This window comes from Schistocerca nitens, chromosome 2 (assembly GCF_023898315.1).
Source record: "Schistocerca nitens isolate TAMUIC-IGC-003100 chromosome 2, iqSchNite1.1, whole genome shotgun sequence".
In the NCBI taxonomy this organism is placed as follows: Eukaryota; Metazoa; Arthropoda; class Insecta; order Orthoptera; family Acrididae; genus Schistocerca; species Schistocerca nitens.
In genome coordinates, this window is record NC_064615.1 from 578,364,307 (window position 1) to 578,384,849 (window position 20,543).

Consider the following 20,543-nt stretch of genomic DNA (forward strand, 5'->3'; position numbering starts at 1 on the left):
AAATAGTCTCTGGAGGAGAAAAGTGTGCAGACCAAGGATAGGCAAACCCTCAGGGCAAAGTCATTGTGCTGGAAATGTAACGTAGGGGGCGAACGCCCAATGTACAGTAGAATCCACTTGTCTCCTGAAGGTATGGACCGTGCGAACAATGTATTGCTAGTATTCCTGTTCCTGCCCATGTAGGTGACAGCTGTTACAATGCCTAATTGAAGCCGTGATGATGCAGGTGTTTCAAAGGACACACACACACCTGAATAAACAAACATTGAATATTGCAGAATATACGAACATAAGAAATCTCACGAACCTTTCAAAGATGTTAAATACTAAATAATAACTGTGAGTGATCAGTTCTGAACTGGCAACCGACAGCTTGCCGTCCAGTAAAGTCATTGCTCTGCCACAGTGCATGCAGCACTGCTTGCAACAGTATTGTCACCACATTGTATTATCTCAGCATCACTGGAGTAGGGGGATACTAGGTAGTCCACTTTAGACACTTTTCTTATTTGTTAATTTTGTACTGGCCTTCTCAATTTTTGTAGAATGATACTTAATATTGCAGTGGTTACAAATGTTCCCTGATTACAGGATTTGAAACTGTGGTAAAACCCTGTTTTTACGTTCTGGCATTTTACCTTTTTCTGCTTTTTACTTTCATTCTTGTTGGTCCCAGCAGGTCGTATTCTCTCAATACAATGATTACCCGCCATTAATGATTGTGTGTTACAACATTTCCCATATTTCAAGTTTTCTTTGGTGGTATCCTTACTGATTCATACAAAAAGTGCATTGAATTCCTGTTCTAAGTTGGCCTTGGTACAAAGCAGAAAATGCAGACTATACACAAAGTTATCGATTATGTAACGTAGCATTAGCATGGTAAACAACATTTTCATTGCCGGCTTGTCGGGTCATGGCCGCCTACGTTATAGATTCGCAGTGTTTGGGATGGTGGGAAAATATACTGAGTCACTGCATTAATAATGATCACAATCTGACAATAGTGTCTCCAGTAGCAACTTGCTGATCGTGTTATATTACAAAAGCTTTAACTTAATTTCACAGGCATGTATACAAATAAGCACGGCTTTTGAAGATGGGCATCTCTAGAACAGGCTTACACAAATTGTTGTTACTTCAGCATGAAATACAGTAATCCGTACTAGGTGCACAGTCTTGCGTGTGTAAGACCTGATGTCAGATGTAAACAGTCCTGCTTAAAGATACTTAGTAACATGGCAGTAAATTCCACTCTTTCTCGCCTCTGAACTGAATGGATTATCAATAAGTCTCACATTAGAACAAGGATATCTTTTTTGTGTGGTTTCATCAAAGGTTTTGCTTCCATGTTTTATTTACACCATTGGACATTATTGGAACAAAGAGGAAAACCTGTGTGTGTGTGTGTGTGTGTGTGTGTATCATGAAGGCAGTGGCTGAGTGCTAACGTGCACAAATGAAATGCACGTTTGCTTCTTCATTCCGATCATGTCCAATGGTGTAAATAAAACGTGGAAGCAAATGTCTTTAATGAAACCACATTAAAAAGTTATCCTTGTTCTAATGAGAGACAACCATAATGAAATTATGGTAAATAAAATGTGACACAATGCTGCTTAAAACACTAAAGTTGGCAGTTTTCGTAAACAGAGAAAGAGAGGCACGAAATCGATAGCTTCTTGTGTTTCTTACGCCTGCCTATATTTCTGACTTTCTAGGGTCAGTCTTCTGATAGGTGTAACAAGAGGATTCTACTATACTTACAACTACCATATGAGGGAGAGTCGAAAATTTTCTAGCCTGACAAATAATGACAGAAATTCCGTAATACCAATTAATTTTTCAATATAATACCTGTGTACACTTCTGGGCATACTGAGAACTTCTGCAAACCTTTCAAACAAAAGGTCTTTGATTTAGAGTTTAGCCAAGCGTTCACTGCATCATCGTTGTCAACCTTTGAGTTCTTTTTTCAGGTTTGCAAAAAGAAAAAAGTCTGATGGAGCCAAATCTGGAGAATATGGCAGATGACGTAACAATTCAAACTTGCAATCGTGCAGAGTTTCCAGTGTTGTGAGGTCTTTGTGCGCCAGTGCGCTGTCCTCGTGCAAAAGAACTCTGTGTGCCAATTTTCCACACCGGTTTTTCTTTATGTCTTCTCTCAGATGGTGCAGGAGCGTGCAATAGTAAAACACATTGATAGTTTCGCCCTTTTGCAAGTAATCCACCATAATTACCCCTTCTGCATCCCAGAAGACAGATGCCATCACCTTACTGGCTGATTTTTGCACCTGGCATTTTTTTTGTGGAGGGGATGAAGGATGTTTCCATTTTTGTGACTGTTGTTTTGTCTCAGGATCAAAGTGGTGAACCTACGTTTTGTCCATTGCCACATACCTTGCAAGAAATCCATCTTCATCCGCTTAAAATTGGCGGACGATTTCTTCACAGCTCTTAACACACTCTTATCTGATCTGTATTGAAGTCTTTCGGGACCCACCGAGCTGAAGCTTTTCACATTCCCAAAATATCCACAACAATGTCACGAGCACGCCCATGGGAAATTCCAAATGTGGTTTCAGTGTGCTGCAACATTGTTCAATGTTCCTGCAAAATCATATTGTGAATTGCAGTCACTGTTTCCTCAGTGGCAATGGTGAGAGGCCTTCCACTTCTTGGAGCATCATCCGCACTCGTTTTTCCTTGTTTAAAGTTGAACACCAAGTTTTTCACTGTTGCGTAAGATGAAGCACCATCCTTAATTGTGTTTCACATGTCCTCCGCAATTTCCTCAGGCTTCATTCCTTTCAAATGGAGATACTCAATCACAGCACGGTTGTTGATTCTCTCAATAATTGCCATTTTGCTTGCACTATGGTATACAATGCATCCTACTAGCAAACTAATGAAGCTGGAGCTGCGAAATTTGACTTGCATACTGACAAAGCATCAGTATAAAACTAGGTGGTGGCGTTTGTGTGAGACATTATGGTAACTATCTTGGGCTAGAAACTTTTCGACCGCCTCACATACAATTCAAAATTTTGTGCTTGGAAGCCAGTTAATATTTTGTTCTGTGTTACATGAGGTTTCTAATATTGATACCTCTAACTCCAGTTGTACAAAATCTATGTCACATGGTTCCTTCGTTTTGAACCTGTGAAAGAGTTCATTGTATTCAGTAAGACAAAGTTAGTCCACTTCCGTCATACTGCCAAGTACCTCACATTGCCAACAGTGTCCTAATTTTCAATAATTTGCATTATTCTGTCATTGTATCCTAGTTTTTGATAATTTTATCTCTTTTAACACGTACGTTATTTGCTGTTCTGAGAATGTATACTGTAAGAACACTTTCGGTGTTCTTTTTATGCAAACACTCTCACTGACTTTGATTCTTCTTTCTTTCTTTCTTTCTTTCTTTTTTTTTTCTTTTTTTTCCCCCCCTCCTTTCCATGTGTTGAGTGAAATAAAAAGTGCAGTTCAGTAGTCAGAAAAACTCTTTAAGAATGCAGTTTGATATGATGCTATTGTGCTGGTTAAACAAATGCATGATAAAGCATACAACTCTGGTCAGATTATGTAAATAATACAACATAAATCAAGCTCGGTATGGATACAACACTAATGAACAATAATTAAGAACTGTTTGGAGAAGTAGATTGGAATTGACTTCCTTCATTGCTGAACCATATACCTTTTCTATTCTCCTAATAAGTATTTGCAACTGTTTTCCCCCATAATTAGAGTTGGATAATTATTCTACATTACTTTGCTCTGGATAAATACCTGTCTTTGTATGATGACTGTGATTTGTGGTGTCAAGTTGTTGAGGATGTAAACAAACAATACTAGTTTGTTTACATGGCCGTCATCCACAGCAAGCATAGAAATATTCGTTTTGTAAATAAAAAAAAATGCCTTTTCTTGCTGTGAGAAAAGAGTGTTTTTATTTACAAAACGAAAACGATACTTGACTTGTTGACTCTTCAGTCAATTAATTATCGAGTCTTGTGCACCATCAGTCTTATTATATACTGTGACTACATCACAACTTAGTGATTCTTGGACTGTCTTATAGGCTACTAATATTAAATACCAAATTGTGTGTGTGTGTGTGTGTGTGTGTGTGTGTGTGTGTGTGTGTGTGTGTGAATTTCCTTTTGTTATTATTAATTATTATTAAAATTACATCTTTTTAAAGGCAACAAGTATGGCAGCTCGCGGCGAGTGTGCAGCAGATGTTACTGCAATAGAACAACGAGCTGCATTGTATTGGATATCAGCTCTACCTCTCCTGGAAAGACTCCAGCGAAATCAGACTATTCGTGCACCACATACCAAACTTTTTGAGTATCACGGGTGAGTATTTTAAGTTGCAGCTTGTAAAATAGATTTTTGCGCTATCAGTGTTCATCCTCTCTTGGCACTCTGCAAAGAAATGAATAACGAAAAATTTTGTGGGTTACTTAAATTTTAAAGTTCTAGTTCAAAAGTCATGGTTCTAACATTATTCAGTTTGCTACCTAAAGAAGTTTATTGAAGTTGTGTAAATTCCAGTAATTTAATATTTATATATTTATTTTCATATGTGCAGGAAGGAACTGTCTAGTGCTGAAATCAACACCTTGATTGAAGAAGGCAAATTCTTCCTTGCATGTCAGCTTATGAAGGAAGACAAACACGAAAGAGCATTAGAAGCATTTGAACAATTAAAATCTCCTTATGCTGCTTTTTACCGTGCATTAATATACAAGAAATTAGCTGAAGAGCAGTTTCAGGGTCAGCACAGGGAAATGATTACAAGTGAAATGAGATCACAACATATTATTCTGCTTACCAAGGCTAGGGAATGCTTTTACCTTACATTAGATCGGCTCAAAAGTCCAGGTGTTGATAGCAAACATCCTTTAAATGCAGAGCTTGGTGGTCATATAGAGGAGATAGAAAGTCAGCTACATCACATTGATACGGATGTGTCCAGAAGTGATGGTGAGTTTCATATGTGTGTCTTCGTTTGATGTGTGTTTTGTACTTGTATAAATAAATAGTTCTTAAGTGTTGAAACCTCTAACAAGGCATTTCATTTGGCAGTAAATCGGAATGACGTGCTGGATGGTCTTTCTTTAGAAACCGCATCTTCAGAACACTCACCAGTTGATAATGGACATATGTTCATTGGCTATAATGGGACAGTACAGAATTCATTTGCACACATTTCCAGTCGTAACAGGAGTGCAAATCGTCTTAGTAGCACTCCATACAGGAGCAATAACAAATGTGATACATCTGATGCTCAAGAGATTAGGAGAGTGGTAATATACTGATCTATAGCAAATTAAATCAGTCACAAATAGTCAATTGTTGTTAAGATGTGATTTTGTGTGGAAGTAAATATCTCTCTCTCTCTCTCTCTCTCTCTCTCTCTCTCTCTCTCTCTCTCTCTCTCTCTCTCTAGGAAGCTCGTCCGAGCCCAGAGCGTTTAGATGCACAAATTCGGCAGCTGCTCCACAACAGAGATTCAGTTCTGCAAACAGTAACACAACATTCGAAAGCAGTAATGGAAAGTGTTAAAGTTATTATGGAGGAATTAAAGGACTGCAAGAAAGAGATGAAGGAGAGCAAGGAAGAATTAAGAGGATACAACCAGGAACTAAGGCACAACAAACAAATGATAGAGGAATTAAAGGTAAAATTGCATTCATATTGATAACTTCATACAGTTGCATATATTTTATTGGTGTCAGCTATAGGAAGAACAATACAGTGCCATATTTTATTTTATAAATTAAATTGTACATTTATATTGTGAACAATTAATGAGGCATTTACTAGTAGAATGCTGCATTTGATATGGGTAGGAAAATCTTATGGATGTCAAACATTTTGCTGTTGCACATGAAAACAACTGGTCGTCATTATTCTTGCTGAAATCAGTAACTGCGCTTCAGTTATTGGTATAATGGTTGTGTTCTTGGGTTCAATAAGATATATCTGGCACTATTGGTTTACTTTGGGCTCCTGTTAATATAGATCTCCTATTAACAAAGGGCGTTCAAAAAGTTTTGCACAGTTGTGCCCCCCCCCCCCCCCCCACCTAAAGTAGGAAAATGGAATTTTTTGTGAACGTACTTGGAACATTTGGCTATACATTGAGCCTACAAATATGTAGCCTCTATCAGCTGTGACGCATCTGGCCCAACGTTCTTTCCATGATGTAAATGCACTTTGGTAAAATTCTGGGGATTGACTTTTAGAACATCGCTTGATGCAGGAAATAAGGTATTTCTCACTGTCACATGTTTTACCATGCAGGTGGGCCTTCAGACGACCAAAGAGGTAAAAATCAGATCGAGCCAAGTCTGGACTGTAGGGAGGATGAGGAACAACTTTCCAACCCATTTTCCTGATTTTTTCCGGCGTCATAAAGGCTGTATGGAATTTGGCATTGTCATGGTGTAATCTGATGAGCTGACCCTGAAGCTGTGGCCTGTGAGCCTTGAGGGCACGTCAAAGTTTGTCGAATGATAAACAGTAACGGTCTCGGTTAATTGTAGAGCCAGGTTCCAAAAAAGTAAATGGAAATGACACCACACTGATCCCAGAAGGAGGAGGCCTTCACCTTTCGGCCTGCTGTTCATGGAAGTCTTGGTTTCTTCTTCCGAGGGGAACCCAGATGACGCCTCTCCATGAATTTGGTTTTGCTCTCAGGTTCAGACAAAAACAACCATGTTTCATACTGGGTAATGGTGCCATCAAAACACTGTTTCCGCTCTTCAGTAAAGGTCTTCATGAGACCCTCGCACACGTACTTCATCATCATTTTCATTTCTCTTGTCAATAATCTAGGCACCCAATGTGCACAGATTTTTTTGTATCCTAGTAACTGTACTAGTAATACCACACTACCCAATGACAAACGAGTCATTTCAGCAAGCTATTGTCATCACACACCTGTCATTTTGGATGATTTGATCAGTGGTTATTCGCATCACTCACTACCATTGATGGTCTACCACATCATGGATTGTCGAGTAGAGAGAAATCACCTTCCAGAATGAGATTTTCACCCTGCTGCGGAGTGTGCGCTGATATGAAACTTCCTGGCAGATTAAAACTGTGTGCCGGACCGAGTTAGTCTCGGTCCGGCACACAGTTTTAATCTGCCAGGAAGTTTCAGAAATCACCTTCTGTAACCCTCTGCAACCACCACTGGATACTGCTGTGATCCACTGTGTCCTCCACATAAACAGGGAGCAACTTCCTGTGAATCGATGTGGCAGTCATCCCCAGTCTGGAAGAGAAACTCAATCACCGAACATTGTCACAACCTGACATCTACTTCACGGTCCATTATGGCTCACCTGTAAATAAAAGAAAATACTTTCATATACCAACTTTAGCTAAATGTTCCACCTATGTTCACAAAAAATTTCATTCTCTTCTTGCAAAAAATAAAAAAATTGGAGACAACTGTGCAAAACTTTTTAAACACCCTTTATACCAGAATAATGTAACATGAATATCAGAATTGATTTACAAGGACATGAGAATTGGAAACTATATAATTTGTGGAAATAGGTTGAAATTTGTAATAGACAAACTGTAAGCTTTAGTCATAATGTAATAGTTCCACTTAGTGAAGATGAAATTATCATTAATTCTTTCATAATTTAAAATCGGCATGAAAATTAAAATTTTCTGTTTATTTATTTATTTATTTATTTTTCAGGCTCAAGTACAGGAACTGAGGAAAGAAACCCTGAAACTAAAGAAAGGACAATCTCATGTAAACTCAGAACTTTCACAGGTTTGTTTGCAGTGAACGTATTTTTGCTGTTTAAGTTAAATGATTTATATTACACTGCACTACTATAAAACATCTGCATTCATAACTGTATGACATTTGAAGAATGCTGATAACATTTGTGTTCCGTGTGTGAGATACACTTCCTATCGGCAGTATTGAATTTTGTCTCTTGAGAGTAAATACTGGTCAGGCAGGCATTCTATCTCCCTAATTTTATTGTTTTCTCAAGTAAATTTTTCTTTTATTACAAGTAGCATCCATATTATCAGAAAGCTTCAGATGTATGTGGACTTGGGGCGTGTTCTTTGCGTGACTGTGCACTGATGCTGGAAGTTAATCACATTGAACACAATATGAAAATATTAAAGTTTATGTAAATGCACATGATGAGATAATTTTGAAAAAGTACTTGGGTTATGCAGGTACATTTTATTTTGCAGGTGTGTGATACTGAAGATGATCTTTATGTATTTGATGAAGAAGACTATGCAGAAGATGTGACAATAGCAGCTAGTCATATGGGAACATACCCACCTTTTCAGCCCTTCCCTGGTTACCCAGATTATAGACCTGTGTCTGGCATAATGGGCACTTCAAGTGTGCCTTACGCACCACCGCCGCCGCCACCACGAGAAGCTCATCCTCAGTTAATACCACCCACACAACCAATGGGTGGATTTTTCCGTGGTGTTGAGCCAGCGCTGATATATCCCCCAGGAACTGTTGGTTATTATAGCGGCCAAGGTGCCCTTCCATTCTCTGAAGGCCAGCAGTTGCCAGATTTCCGTGGCCATCAGGCTCCTGCATTTTCTCGCTTAGGAACACATCCTGATCCACAAAACACTCAACCTGAAGTAAAAGTATCCCTTACATCTGCTCCTGTCAATGTTGTTATTACATCTTCTGATACCTTACCTACAACAGTTCCTGTTACACAGCCCATTCTGAGTGTAACTATACCACCACAGCATAGATTGGGAGGGATGCCTCTTGTTCAGAGTGATCTTGGAACTTCCATGCCTCAGGCAATGGTGTCCACTACATACTCAGCTTCAAAACCTTTACCTCTGACAACCACACAAACTTCATTTAGTTCAACATCCCATCTTCAGCAGCAGCTACCACCGTCCCATGGGGCAGTATCAAATATAGGACGACATACTGTTCCTCATGCTTTTCAGATAACAATGCCTCCTCAAGCTCATTTACCTCAAGTATCATCACTTGAGAAAGGTGCTGCATCCCTTAGCCCAGTTCTTCCAATAGCAACCAACTCTTTACTTTCATCTGTTCCTTCTCCAGTGTATTCTGCAGTTGTCACTGAGAAAAATTTGGTGCCAAAGGAGACAAGTCCCAAATCACGTCAAGCTTCAATGGGTTCTAATGCTGAAGAAGAGAATGTTGCTGAAACAGATCATGACCCATGTCCTGACTTTGAACCTGTGATTCCATTGCCTGCTGAAGTTCAGGTCATGACTGGTGAAGAAGAGGAGACAGTACTTTTTGAAAGCCGGGCTAAATTATACAGGTAAAAAAATATTTTTTTCTCCAGTTTTCTACCCTGCAGTACTGTAAAAGATGTCATTGCTGTTAATTACTATTGGCTGGTCTAGTGTTTGAGAGGGGGTTGGGGGGGGGGGGGGGGGTGTAGAGAGAAATTCCAAATTGCAGTATGTGTATCTGCAAACAAGTTGAGAATTTTGCTACACAGTATCTAAACGTGCCATATAAGCAAAGGAAACATTGTGGTCAACATAGCATAATTAAGCAGCAACTCTGATTTATTATTAATTCTCTCATCTTTTCTCCATAGAGTATCTTTCCATCCTCAGTCCACTTCGTCCCTGTTTTCTTTGGGACTTCATTCCTTGACCTGACATTCTACTTATAGTTCTTGTTCACTATATTTATCTGTCATCAGTTTCTATGGAATTGATTTGTGTTTTTGCTAGATCGAGTTTGACTTGTGCGGTCCATGGTACTTCCCTATTAATTGTCTCTATCAAAATTCTGTTGGTGAGTCTTGTAGGTGGTAGCCTGTTGATCTGCCTGTAGAACTTTAATCTTCTTTTTCTGACATTTGCTGCTGGGTTTGACATCTGTTTGATTTTCCTAGAGTATAATCCGTTTATCTCTTCTGTCAGATTTGGGCCAAGAATTTTTCTCATATTTTGCGTTCTTCCTTCGGTATGCTTTCCATATCCCTTTTCATATGGAGTTTAGAGCCCCACTTGCATACAGTATTTCAGGCTTGATTACTGTGTTGTAATGTCTCATCTTTGTCTGAATGGATATGCGTTTTGCTGCAGGCTCTCTTCATTTTTTGTAGTAGAGTCTTCCGTGAGATCTTTACTACTCCTGTAAGTCTGAGGATTTCATCCAAACATTTGAAATGTGTAACTCTTGTTTATCTTGCAATATATTGTCTCATTTTTGTGTGTTTAATTTTCAGCAGAACAATTTAGACTACTGAAAGAGGTTTTTGGACCAACTTTTTCTGCATGTTCTTTTAGTATTTTTATTTGTTTGGTTGCTGTTGCTTCGTTATGTGAGAGTGTAGCCAGGTTGTCTGTGAAAGCTAGGTTTGAGATGTCATGGGATTGCCCTAGTTGTGTTTTTTCCTTTTCCCATTCTCCATTACTTTGTCCAGGACTAGGTTGAACTATATTGGTGATAGTCTGTTGCCTTGGTGTATTCCAGTTTTTATCATGAAGGGGTCAGAGATTTCACCATGAATTTAACTTTCGATCTGGTGCCAGCCATTGTCTGTTTCATACATCGTAGTGTTTTTATGTTGAGTCCTTGTTCTTCTAAGATCTTGACCAAGGACTGTCAACAGAATCGTGTGCTTTCTTGAAATCTATGAAAGTGCAAATGTTGGACTATGCCTGATTGCTTTGATTTTAGAATTGTTTTCAGCTTGAAGATTTGTTCTCTCTCTGTGTGTGTGTGTGTGTGTGTGTGTGTGTGTGTACCTGTCCTTTTTTCCCCCTAAGGTAAGTCTTTCCGCTCCCGGGATTGGAATGACTCCTTACCCTCTCCCTTAAAACCCACATCCTTTTGTCTTTCCCTCTCCTTCCCTATTTCCTGATGAAGCAACCTTGGGTTGCGAAAGCTTGAAATTTGTGTGTGTGTTAGTGTTTGTTATTGTCTCTATCAACCTACCAACGCTTTTGTTTGGTAAGTTACACAATCTTTGTTTTTAGATATATTTTTTTCCCACGTGGAATGTTTCCCTTTCTTCAGATATTGGTGGATGTGCGCCTTGCCTGGGCGAGTGGAAGTGCATTGTGGTGTTAGGACTCTTGTTTTAGGTTCAGGGCAATTATGGATATCGGAGAAATAATGTGCCAGTTTGTGACGGTGCTCTTGATCAGTTAATGCAAGTTTCCCATCATGTTTTGTGAAACATAAGTCCTGTAGAGTTATCTCGTGTCCTTGGTGTGGAAATTTTCCTCTGTAACGTGCAGTTATTCCTTGATGTACTTTCCCTTGGTTTACCTAGTTGGTTTTGCTTCCTGTTTTCTGGAATTATTAAAATGATGTAAGAGTTCTTGGAATTTTTGTACAGTTGTATTCGTGGAAGGACTGCCTGTGTCTAGTGTGTGTTCACATTCAGAGTCCCTCATGGCTGTTTAGTGTTCTTTCTATGTGGTATCTGTTCTTTTGCTTTTTGTGTGGTTTTTTACTATGGAATTCTTCCTATTATTGCTTTATATTGTATTCTATGATCTTGTGTCAAACTCCTCTGTGTGTGATCTTTTCTAATGATTTTTTTTTTCAGTGTACATTTGATTAGAGTTAAGTAGTGGTCAGAAATGGCATTCACACCTCCAAGAACTTGAATGTTGTGGATCTCGTTCTGGACTGGGTAGGATATTGCTACATGGTCTATTTTGAATTTTCCCATCTATCATCATCATCATCTTTCCTTTCTCAGACGTTATGTCTGGTTAAAAATGGAAAGTGACGCGGATCTTGATCAAGCGTGACTTCCTTTTAACTGTACGGTATATGTTACATTGGATTTAGGAACTTTTTGGTAATTGAACATGTATCAATAATTACAGATTTCTGTAGTTGTATACAGGGTGTTACAAAAAGGTAAGGCCAAACTTTCAGGAAACATTCCTCACACACAAAGAAAGAAAATATGTTATGTGGACATGTGTCCGGAAACGCTTACTTTCCATGTTAGAGCTCATTTTATTACTTCTCTTCAAATCCCATTAATCATGGAATGGAAACACACAGCAACAGAACGTACCAGCATGACTTCAAACACTTTGTTACAGGAAATTTTCAAAATGTCCTCTGATTAGCGAGGATACATGCATCCACCCTCCATCGCATGGAATCCCTGATGCGCTGATGCAGCCCTGGAGAATGGCGTATTGTATCAAAAAAATGGCTCTGAGCACTATGGGACTTAACAGCTATGGTCATCAGTCCCCTAGAACTTAGAACTACTTAAACCTAACTAACCTAAGGACATCACACAACACCCAGCCATCACGAGGCAGAGAAAATCCCTGACCCCGCCGGGAATCGAACCCGGGTGTGGGAAGCGAGAATGCTACCGCACAACCACGAGATGCGGGTGGCGTATTGTATCACAGCCGTCCACAATACGAGCACGAAGAGCACATTTGGTACCGCGGTTGCGTAGACAAGAGCTTTCAAATGCCCCCATAAATGAAAGTCAAGAGGGTTGAGGTCAGGAGAGCGCGGAGGCCATGGAATTGGTCCGCCTCTACCAATCCATCGGTCACTGAATCTGTTGTTGAGAAGCGTACAAACACTTCGACTGAAATGTGCAGGAGCTCCATCGTGCATGAACCACATGTTGTGTCGTACTTGTAAAGGCATTTTCTAGCAGCACAGGTAGAGTGTCCCGTATGAAAACATGATAACGTGCTCCATTGAGCATAGGTGGACGAAACTAAAATGAGCTCTAACATGGAAATTAAGCGTTTCCGGACACATGTCCACATAACATCTTTTCTTTATTTGTGTGTGAGGAATGTTTCCTGAAAGTTTGGCTGTACCTTTTTGTAACACCCTGTATATGCGTTTGGATGTAGCTGTGTTGTGTTGATGTACTGGTGGATATTGTGTGGTATGACTTCTGTAGTTGATAGTATAATTGGTATAATGTCAACTTTATCCTGATGTCGCATGTCCTTGACTTCCTCAGCCAGTTGGATGTATTTTTCAATTTTTTGTCGGTTATCTTCTGTATATTTGTTGTATTGGGTATGGATATTTTGATTAGTTGTGTTAATTTCTTCTTGTTATTGGTGAGTATGAGGTCAGGTTTGTTATGTGGTGGTGTTTTATCTGTTATAATGGTTCTGTTCCAGTACAATTTGTATTCATCATTGTCCAGTACATTTTGTGGTGCATACTTGTATGTCAGAACGTGTTGTTTTATAAGTTTGTGTTGTAAGGCAAGCTGTTGATGTATTATTTTTGCTACATTGTCATGTCTTCTGGGGTATTCTGTATTTGCTAGTATTGTACATCCGCTTGTGATGTGATCTACTGTTTCTATTTGTTGTTTACAAAGTCTGCATTTATCTGTTGTGGTATCGGGATCTTTAATAATTTGCTTGCTGTAATATCTGGTGTTTATTATTTGATCCTGTATTGCAATCATGTGAATCCTTCCTTCTCACTGTATATATTGCCTTTTCTTAGCCATGTGTTGGATGCGTCTTGATCGATGTGTGGCTGTGTTAGATGATATGGGTGCTTGCCATGTAGTGTTTCCTTTTTACAATTTACTTTCTTTGTATCTGTTGATGTTATGTGATCGAAAGAGTTGTAGAAGTGGTTATGAAATTGCAATGGTGTAGTCGATGTAGTGATTGCTTTGTGTATTTTGCTAGTTTCTGCTCGTTCTAAGAAGAATTTTATTAAATTGTCTACCTGTCCATAATGTAGGTTTTTTATGTCGATAAATCCCCTTCCTCCTTTCTTTCTGCTTAATGTTAATCTTTCTGTTGCTGAATGTATGTGATGTATTCTATATTTGTGGTATTGTGATCGTGTAAGTGTATTGAGTGCTTCTAGGTCTGTGTTACTCCATTTCACTATTCCAAATGAGTAGGTCAATATTGGTATAGCATAAGTATTTATAGCTTTTGTCTTGTTTCTTGCTGTCAATTCTATTTTCAGTATTTTTGTTAGTCTTTGTTTACATTTTTCTTTTATTAGTTCTTTAGTATTTGTATTATCTATTCCTATTTTTTTTGCTTGTGTCATAGATATTTATAGGCATCTGTTTTTTCCATTGCTTCTATGTAGTCACTGTGGTTATCCAATATGTAATCTCCTTGTTTAGTGTGTTTTCCCTTGACTATGCTATTTTTCTTACATTTGTCTGTTCCAAAAGCCATATTTATATCATTGCTGAATACTTCTGTAATCTTTAGTAAGTGGTTGAGTTGTTGATTTGTTGCTGCCAGTAGTTTTAGATCATCCATGTATAACAAATGTGTGATTTTGTGTGGGTATGTTCCAGTAATATTGTATCCATAATTTGTATTATTTAGCATGTTGGATAGTGGGTTCAGAGCAAGGCAGAACCAGAAAGGGCTTAATGAGTCTCCTTGGTATATTCCACGCTTAATCTGCATTGGCTGTGATGTGATATTATTTGAATTTGTTTGGATATTAAGTGTGGTTTTCCAATTTTTCATTACTATGTTTAGGAACTGTATCAATTTAGGATCTACTTTGTATATTTCCAATATTTGTAGTAACCATGCGTGGAGTTCACTATCAAAAGCTTTTTGGTAATGAATGTATGCATAGTGTAGCGACCTTTGTTTAGTTTTAGCTTGATATGTCACCTCTGCATCTATTATCAGTTGCTCTTTGCATCCTCGTGCTCCTTTGCAACAGCCGTTTCGTTGTTGTTGTTGTTGTTGTTGTTGTTGTTGTCTTCAGTCCTGAAACTGGTTTGATGCAGCTCTCCATGCTACTCTATCCTGTGCAAGGTTCATCATCTCCCAGTACCTACTGCAACCTACATCCTTCTGAATCTGCTTAGTGTATTCATCTCTTGGTCTCCCTCTACGATTTTTACCCTCCACGCTGCCCTCCAATACTAAATTGGTGATCCCTTGATGCCTCAGAACATGTCCTACCAACCGGTGTCTTCTTCTAGTCAAGTTGTGCCACAAACTCCTCTTCTCCCCAATTATATTCAATACCTCCTCATTAGTTATGTGATCTACCCATCTAATCTTCAGCATTCTTCTGTAGCACCACATTTCGAAAGCTTCTATTCTCTTCTTGTCCAAACTATTTATCGTCCATGTTTCACTTCAATACATGGCTACACTCCATACAAATACTTTCTGAACAGACTTCCTGACACTTAAATCTATACTCGATGTTACCAAATTTCTCTTCTTCAGAAACGCTTTCCTTGCCATTGCCAGTCTACATTTTATACTGCTGGCCACCGTAAATGCAACACCCTGAAGGAAGCATCCGAATCAAGTGAAATTTACACCATGGGTTTGCAGCGATGAGATATGCAACGGATTAGAATTTCAGCGCAGACGCACATCTCGCGCGCCTGTGGTGCCACCTCATAGCGCCATTTGGGGCTTGGCGATTTCGACGAGTGTACGTTCGGCACGTGTGTTTACCTTGTGGTTGTTTCACAAGACGATCAGTTATGCCTCGTAGACAACAGCGAACATCTTTTGATCAAGTATCAGAGTTCGACAGAGGAAGGATAGTGGCTTACCGAGATTGTGGATTATCATACAGAGAAATTGCTAGTCGTGTTGGACGAAACCAAACAATTGTAATGCGGATATGTGACCGTTGGATGCAGGAGGGTACGACGGACCGACGTGGTCGATCGCATTCACCTCGGTGCACCACTGCACGTGCTGATACACAAATTGTGCGTATGGCAGTGACGGATCGCTCAGTGACATCCCGAACCATAGCACAGCACATTGCGTCTGTAACGCATCATCCAGTGTCTGCGCGTACCATTCAACGCCGTTTACAGCAGAGTGGTCTGTCCGCAAGACGTCCATTGCTTCGTCTACCATTGACGCAGAAGCACAGACGTCTCCGTCGCCAATGGTGTGATGACAGACGGATGTGGACGGCAGAATGGAATGACGTTGTCTTTACTGACGAGGCACGCTTCTGTCTGCAGCACCACGATGGTCGGATTCGAGTGTGGAGACACTGTGGGGAGAGGATGCTGGACAGCTGCATTATGCACCGCCACACTGGTCTTGCACCGGGTATTATGGTATGGGGCGGTATTGGATATTACTCTCGCACGCCTCTAGTACGCATTGCCGGTACTTTAAATAGCCGGCGCTACATATCCGAGGTGCTGGAGCCAGTTGTCCTTCCTTACCTTCAGGGCTCGGCCACAGCCATATTTCAACAGGATAATGCGCGACCACACGTGGCACGCATTGTCCAAAGGTTCTTCGTCAATAACCAGATTGAATTGCTTCCCTGGCCGGCTCGCTCCTCGGATCTTTCGCCGATAGAAAACATGTGGTCCATGGTTGCTCAACGAGTGACCCAGATTACATCCCCAGCTGCCACACCAGATGATCTTTGGCAATGTGTGGAAGCTGCTTGGGCTGCTGTACCCCAGGAACACATCCAACGTCTCCACCCAGGGGGTCCACAACTCTTTTGTGGACACATGCGTAGCGAGCACGGGACCCCGAGCTAATGTGGCCCTCCTTCCTTTCCGGGCTGCATACCTTCCCTTTCCGCATCCTTCCCCGTCCCTCATCTCCCCCCCCCCCCCCTCCGCCTCTGGTTCTTTCCTTCCCTTTCTCCCCCTCTGGGAGTATGGTTTGTGCCTACGTCCGGAGACGAACACTCGAAACTGTTACAAATTCCTTGCTTTCAACACTTACAAGTCTTCGTCCTTCCTCTGTCCTTCTCTTTTCCTTCCCTCTTCTCTTTGCCCTTTTCTCCGCTGCGGCGTTTGAGACCCCTCTTCTTTCCTTTCCCTTTCTCTTTTTTCCTCCCTGTGCGTGTCTGAAGGCCGACCCACGCACTTCCATGCATAGCCGGTGACGGGGTAACGCGTAATTCCCCGCCCCGGGTAGACAGGTAGGACACGTACGTACCCCCTGGTAACGGCCAGGTCCAGGGAGGGGTGCTTACCCGAGCTGATACCTTCGGAAAGTGCCGATTGGTCCCTCCGTCCGTTTGTTGGGAGGTGTGACCTGAGGTGTGAACAATCACCTAAGGCGGGAGTGCCCTCAGTGAGGGCCCCCACAAGGGAGGAGCGCGCCATCGGAGACGCCGGTAATCATGGGGTATTCTTCCGCAATGGTTTCCTCACCTTCCACTATGTCTGCTCACAAACGTAAGTTCACTGAGTCTCAGCCACAGACAGTCCTTCCATCGTTGCCACAGTTCCTTGTTGTTTCTCGGTCTGACGAAGGTCACGACTTCTCCATGGTCAACCCTTTCATTATTCAGAAAGGTGTCGACGCAATTGCAGGTCCTGTAAAGTCTTGTTCCAGATTACAGAATGGTACCCTGTTGTTAGAAACAAACAGTGCCCTCCAGGCACAAAAATTGCTGCGTACTTCTCTGCTCCACACCTTCCCTGTCCAGGTGGAACCGCACCGTACCTTAAATTCCTCGCATGGAGTCGTTTATACACGCTCCCTCGATGGATTGTCTGACGAAGAAATTCATCACTACCTGTCTGACCAGGGCGTAACGGCTGTTCATAGAGTTACAAAAAGGGTTGACACGAACATCATTCCAACCCGCACTGTCTTCTTGACATTTGACAAAGTTCAACTCCCATCGAAAATCAAAGCCGGCTATGAGATAATTTCCGTTCGCCCTTACGTCCCAAACCCTACGCGTTGCTATCGATGTCAGCGGTTTAATCACACCAGCCAGTCCTGTTCCAATCCGGCCAAATGTGTTACGTGTGGCAAGGATGCCCATGAGGGTGCTTGTCCACCTCCATCCCCTCGCTGCATCAACTGTATGGGTGACCACGCTGCTTCCTCTCGAGATTGCCCCGTTTTTAAGGACGAAAAGCTCATCCAGGAAATCAGAGTGAAGGAAAAGGTGTCGACCTTTGCTGCTCGAAAATTATTCGCCAGTCGACAGCCCACCGTGCCTCAGACAGGCAAATACAGCACTGTCCTTGCTTCTCCTCGGCCAACAAAGGAGGCGGCCACGCAGCCTTGTGACCTCACCTTTAGTGCCACAGTCGTCAGATCGGCCAGCGCAAAGATCGCCCGTTCAACCTCACCACTTTCGCCTGCCCACTCTATGGCTCACCCTTCGTCGTGTTCTGCTAAATCTCGAGCCCAAAAGTCAGACACCAAGTCTTCGAAAAAAGAGCATACTCGTGAAGAGTTTTTACGTACCGCAATTTCACAACCATCGGTTTCTCCTTCATCTAAACATCATACTTCCAAGAAGGCTACAAAGAAACCCAGTTCCTCTCCTTCTCCGCCAAGGCGTGTCACATCTACAACACCACCTGGCGGAAATCGCCCTCGGCCGTCTTCTGTGTCGCCGAGGCGCACTGCTGGTGGCCGATCAACCGGCCGATCGCTGGTGGCAGGAGCTGCTCCTGACCAACCTATGGATCAGGATCTTCTGCCTTCGGCTGAATGCCATTCCATGCTGTCGGTCGCAAGCTCTGAGCAGTCGTTGAGTTGACAGCACTCTTGGTCACATTCCTCCATTTTCTGTTCACCCTATGTCCATTATCCACTGGAATATCCGCGGCCTTCAAGCCAATCGGGATGAATTGTCGATCCTCTTACGATCCTACTCGCCGGTCATCTTCTGTCTTCAGGAAACAAAGCTGCGTCCCCATGACCGCTTTGTTCTCCCTCATTTTCAGTCCGTCCGATATGACCTCCCCTCTGTTAAAGGCACTCCAGCCCATGGAGGACTCATGATTCTTCTCCATGATACTCTCCATTATCACCCAATCCCCTTAAACAGTTCCTTCCAAGCTGTCGCCGTCCATCTTTCCCTTTCCGGATACACGTTCTCTCTTTGTAGTGTATACATTCCATTGTCCACACCAATGGCACGAGCTGATCTCCTTCATCTTCTTGGTCAGCTTTCACCCCCCTATTTGCTGGTTGGGGACTTCAATGCCCACCACCCGCTTTGGGGATCTCCACATCCTTGTCCACGTGGCTCCCTATTGCTAGACGTCTTCCACCAAGCGGATCTAGTTTGCCTTAACACTGGGGTCCCCACATTTTTGTCTGCCTCCACGACAAATTTATCTCATTTGGACCTTGCGATCAGTACTGTTCCGCTCGCTTGGCGCTTCGAATGGTTCGCCCTTGATGATACACACTCAAGTGACCACTTCCCATGTGTCCTTAGACTGCAGCCTCAACAGCCATATATGCGCCCGCGACGCTGGAAGTTTGCCCAAGCTGATTGGACACTTTTTTCGTCTCTAGCGACATTCGATGACCGTCGCTTTCCCAGCGTCGACGATGAGGTCACACATATTACCGACGTTATTCTTACAGCTGCGGAACGTTCAATACCACGCACCTCCGAATTGCCCAGGCGGCCCCCAGTTCCTTGGCGGAACGAGGCATGCCGTGACGCAATACGTGAGCGGCGACGTGCTCTTCGCATTTTCCGTCACCATCCTACTTTGGCCAACTGTATCCGCTATAAGCAGCTCCGTGCGCGATGCCGTCGCGTCATCGGCGATAGCAAGAAGGCAAGCTGGAAATTCTTTATTAGCTCATTTAACACCTTCACTCCCTCCTCGGAAGTTTGGAGTCGGCTTAGACGGTTCTCAGGCGCGCCTAGTTTCTCCCCGGTCTCTGGGCTCACTGTCGCGCATGATACATTAGTGGACCCCGTCGCAATTTCTAACTCATTGGGTCAGCACTTTGCTGAGATTTCGAGCTCTTCAAATTACCCGCCAGCGTTTCTCCCGAAGAAACGTGCAGCGGAAGTGCGACATCTTGCTTTCTCCTCTCAAAATCGCGAAAGTTACAATACTGTTTTCTCCTTGCGGGAACTCCAACATGCACTCTCTTGTTCTCGCTCCTCCGCCCCAGGACCGGATGGTATCCACGTCCAAATGTTGCTGCATTTATCAACCCATAGTCTGCGTTACCTCCTTCGCCTTTATAATCGAATTTGGACCGACAGTACTTTTCCCAGACGATGGCGGGAAGCTATCGTCGTTCCTGTTCCGAAACCTGGAAAGGACAAACATCTCCCCTCTAGCTATCGCCCCATTTCTCTCACGAGTAGTGTCTGTAAGGTTTTGGAGCGTATGGTGAATTACCGTTTAGCGTGGTGGCTGGAATCCCGCAGTCTTTTAACACCTGCCCAATGCGGATTCCGAAAGCATCGTTCTGCAGTTGACCATCTTGTTGCTCTCTCCACTTATATCATGAACAATTTTCTCCGGAAACGCCAAACGGTAGCAATATTTTTTGATCTGGAGAGAGCATACAATACCTGTTGGAGGACAGGCATCCTCCGCACACTGTTCTCTTGGGGCTTTCGAGGCCGGCTGCCCCTTTTTCTTCGCGAATTTATGGCAGAGCGCACATTTAGGGTGCGGGTGAACACTACTCTCTCCCGCACTTTCTCCCAAGAAAACGGGGTACCCCAGGGCTCCGTGCTGAGTGTTGTACTGTTTGCCATCGCTATAAATCCAATTATGGATTATCTCCTTCCTGATGTC

At 42.2% G+C, this 20,543-nt stretch overlaps 1 protein-coding gene across 1 annotated transcript in view; it reads left to right on the top strand.

Moving 5' to 3' along the window:
• Window positions 1-20,543, top strand: part of LOC126236628 (E3 SUMO-protein ligase RanBP2) — a 265,257-nt gene that overhangs the window by 144,888 nt on the left and 99,826 nt on the right. The window contains exons 13-18 of the mRNA XM_049946076.1: window positions 4,208-4,365; window positions 4,601-4,995; window positions 5,098-5,318; window positions 5,462-5,692; window positions 7,736-7,813; window positions 8,254-9,341. Of these exons, the coding sequence (XP_049802033.1) occupies window positions 4,208-4,365; window positions 4,601-4,995; window positions 5,098-5,318; window positions 5,462-5,692; window positions 7,736-7,813; window positions 8,254-9,341 (2,171 nt within the window). The remainder of the gene's footprint in view (window positions 1-4,207; window positions 4,366-4,600; window positions 4,996-5,097; window positions 5,319-5,461; window positions 5,693-7,735; window positions 7,814-8,253; window positions 9,342-20,543) is intronic.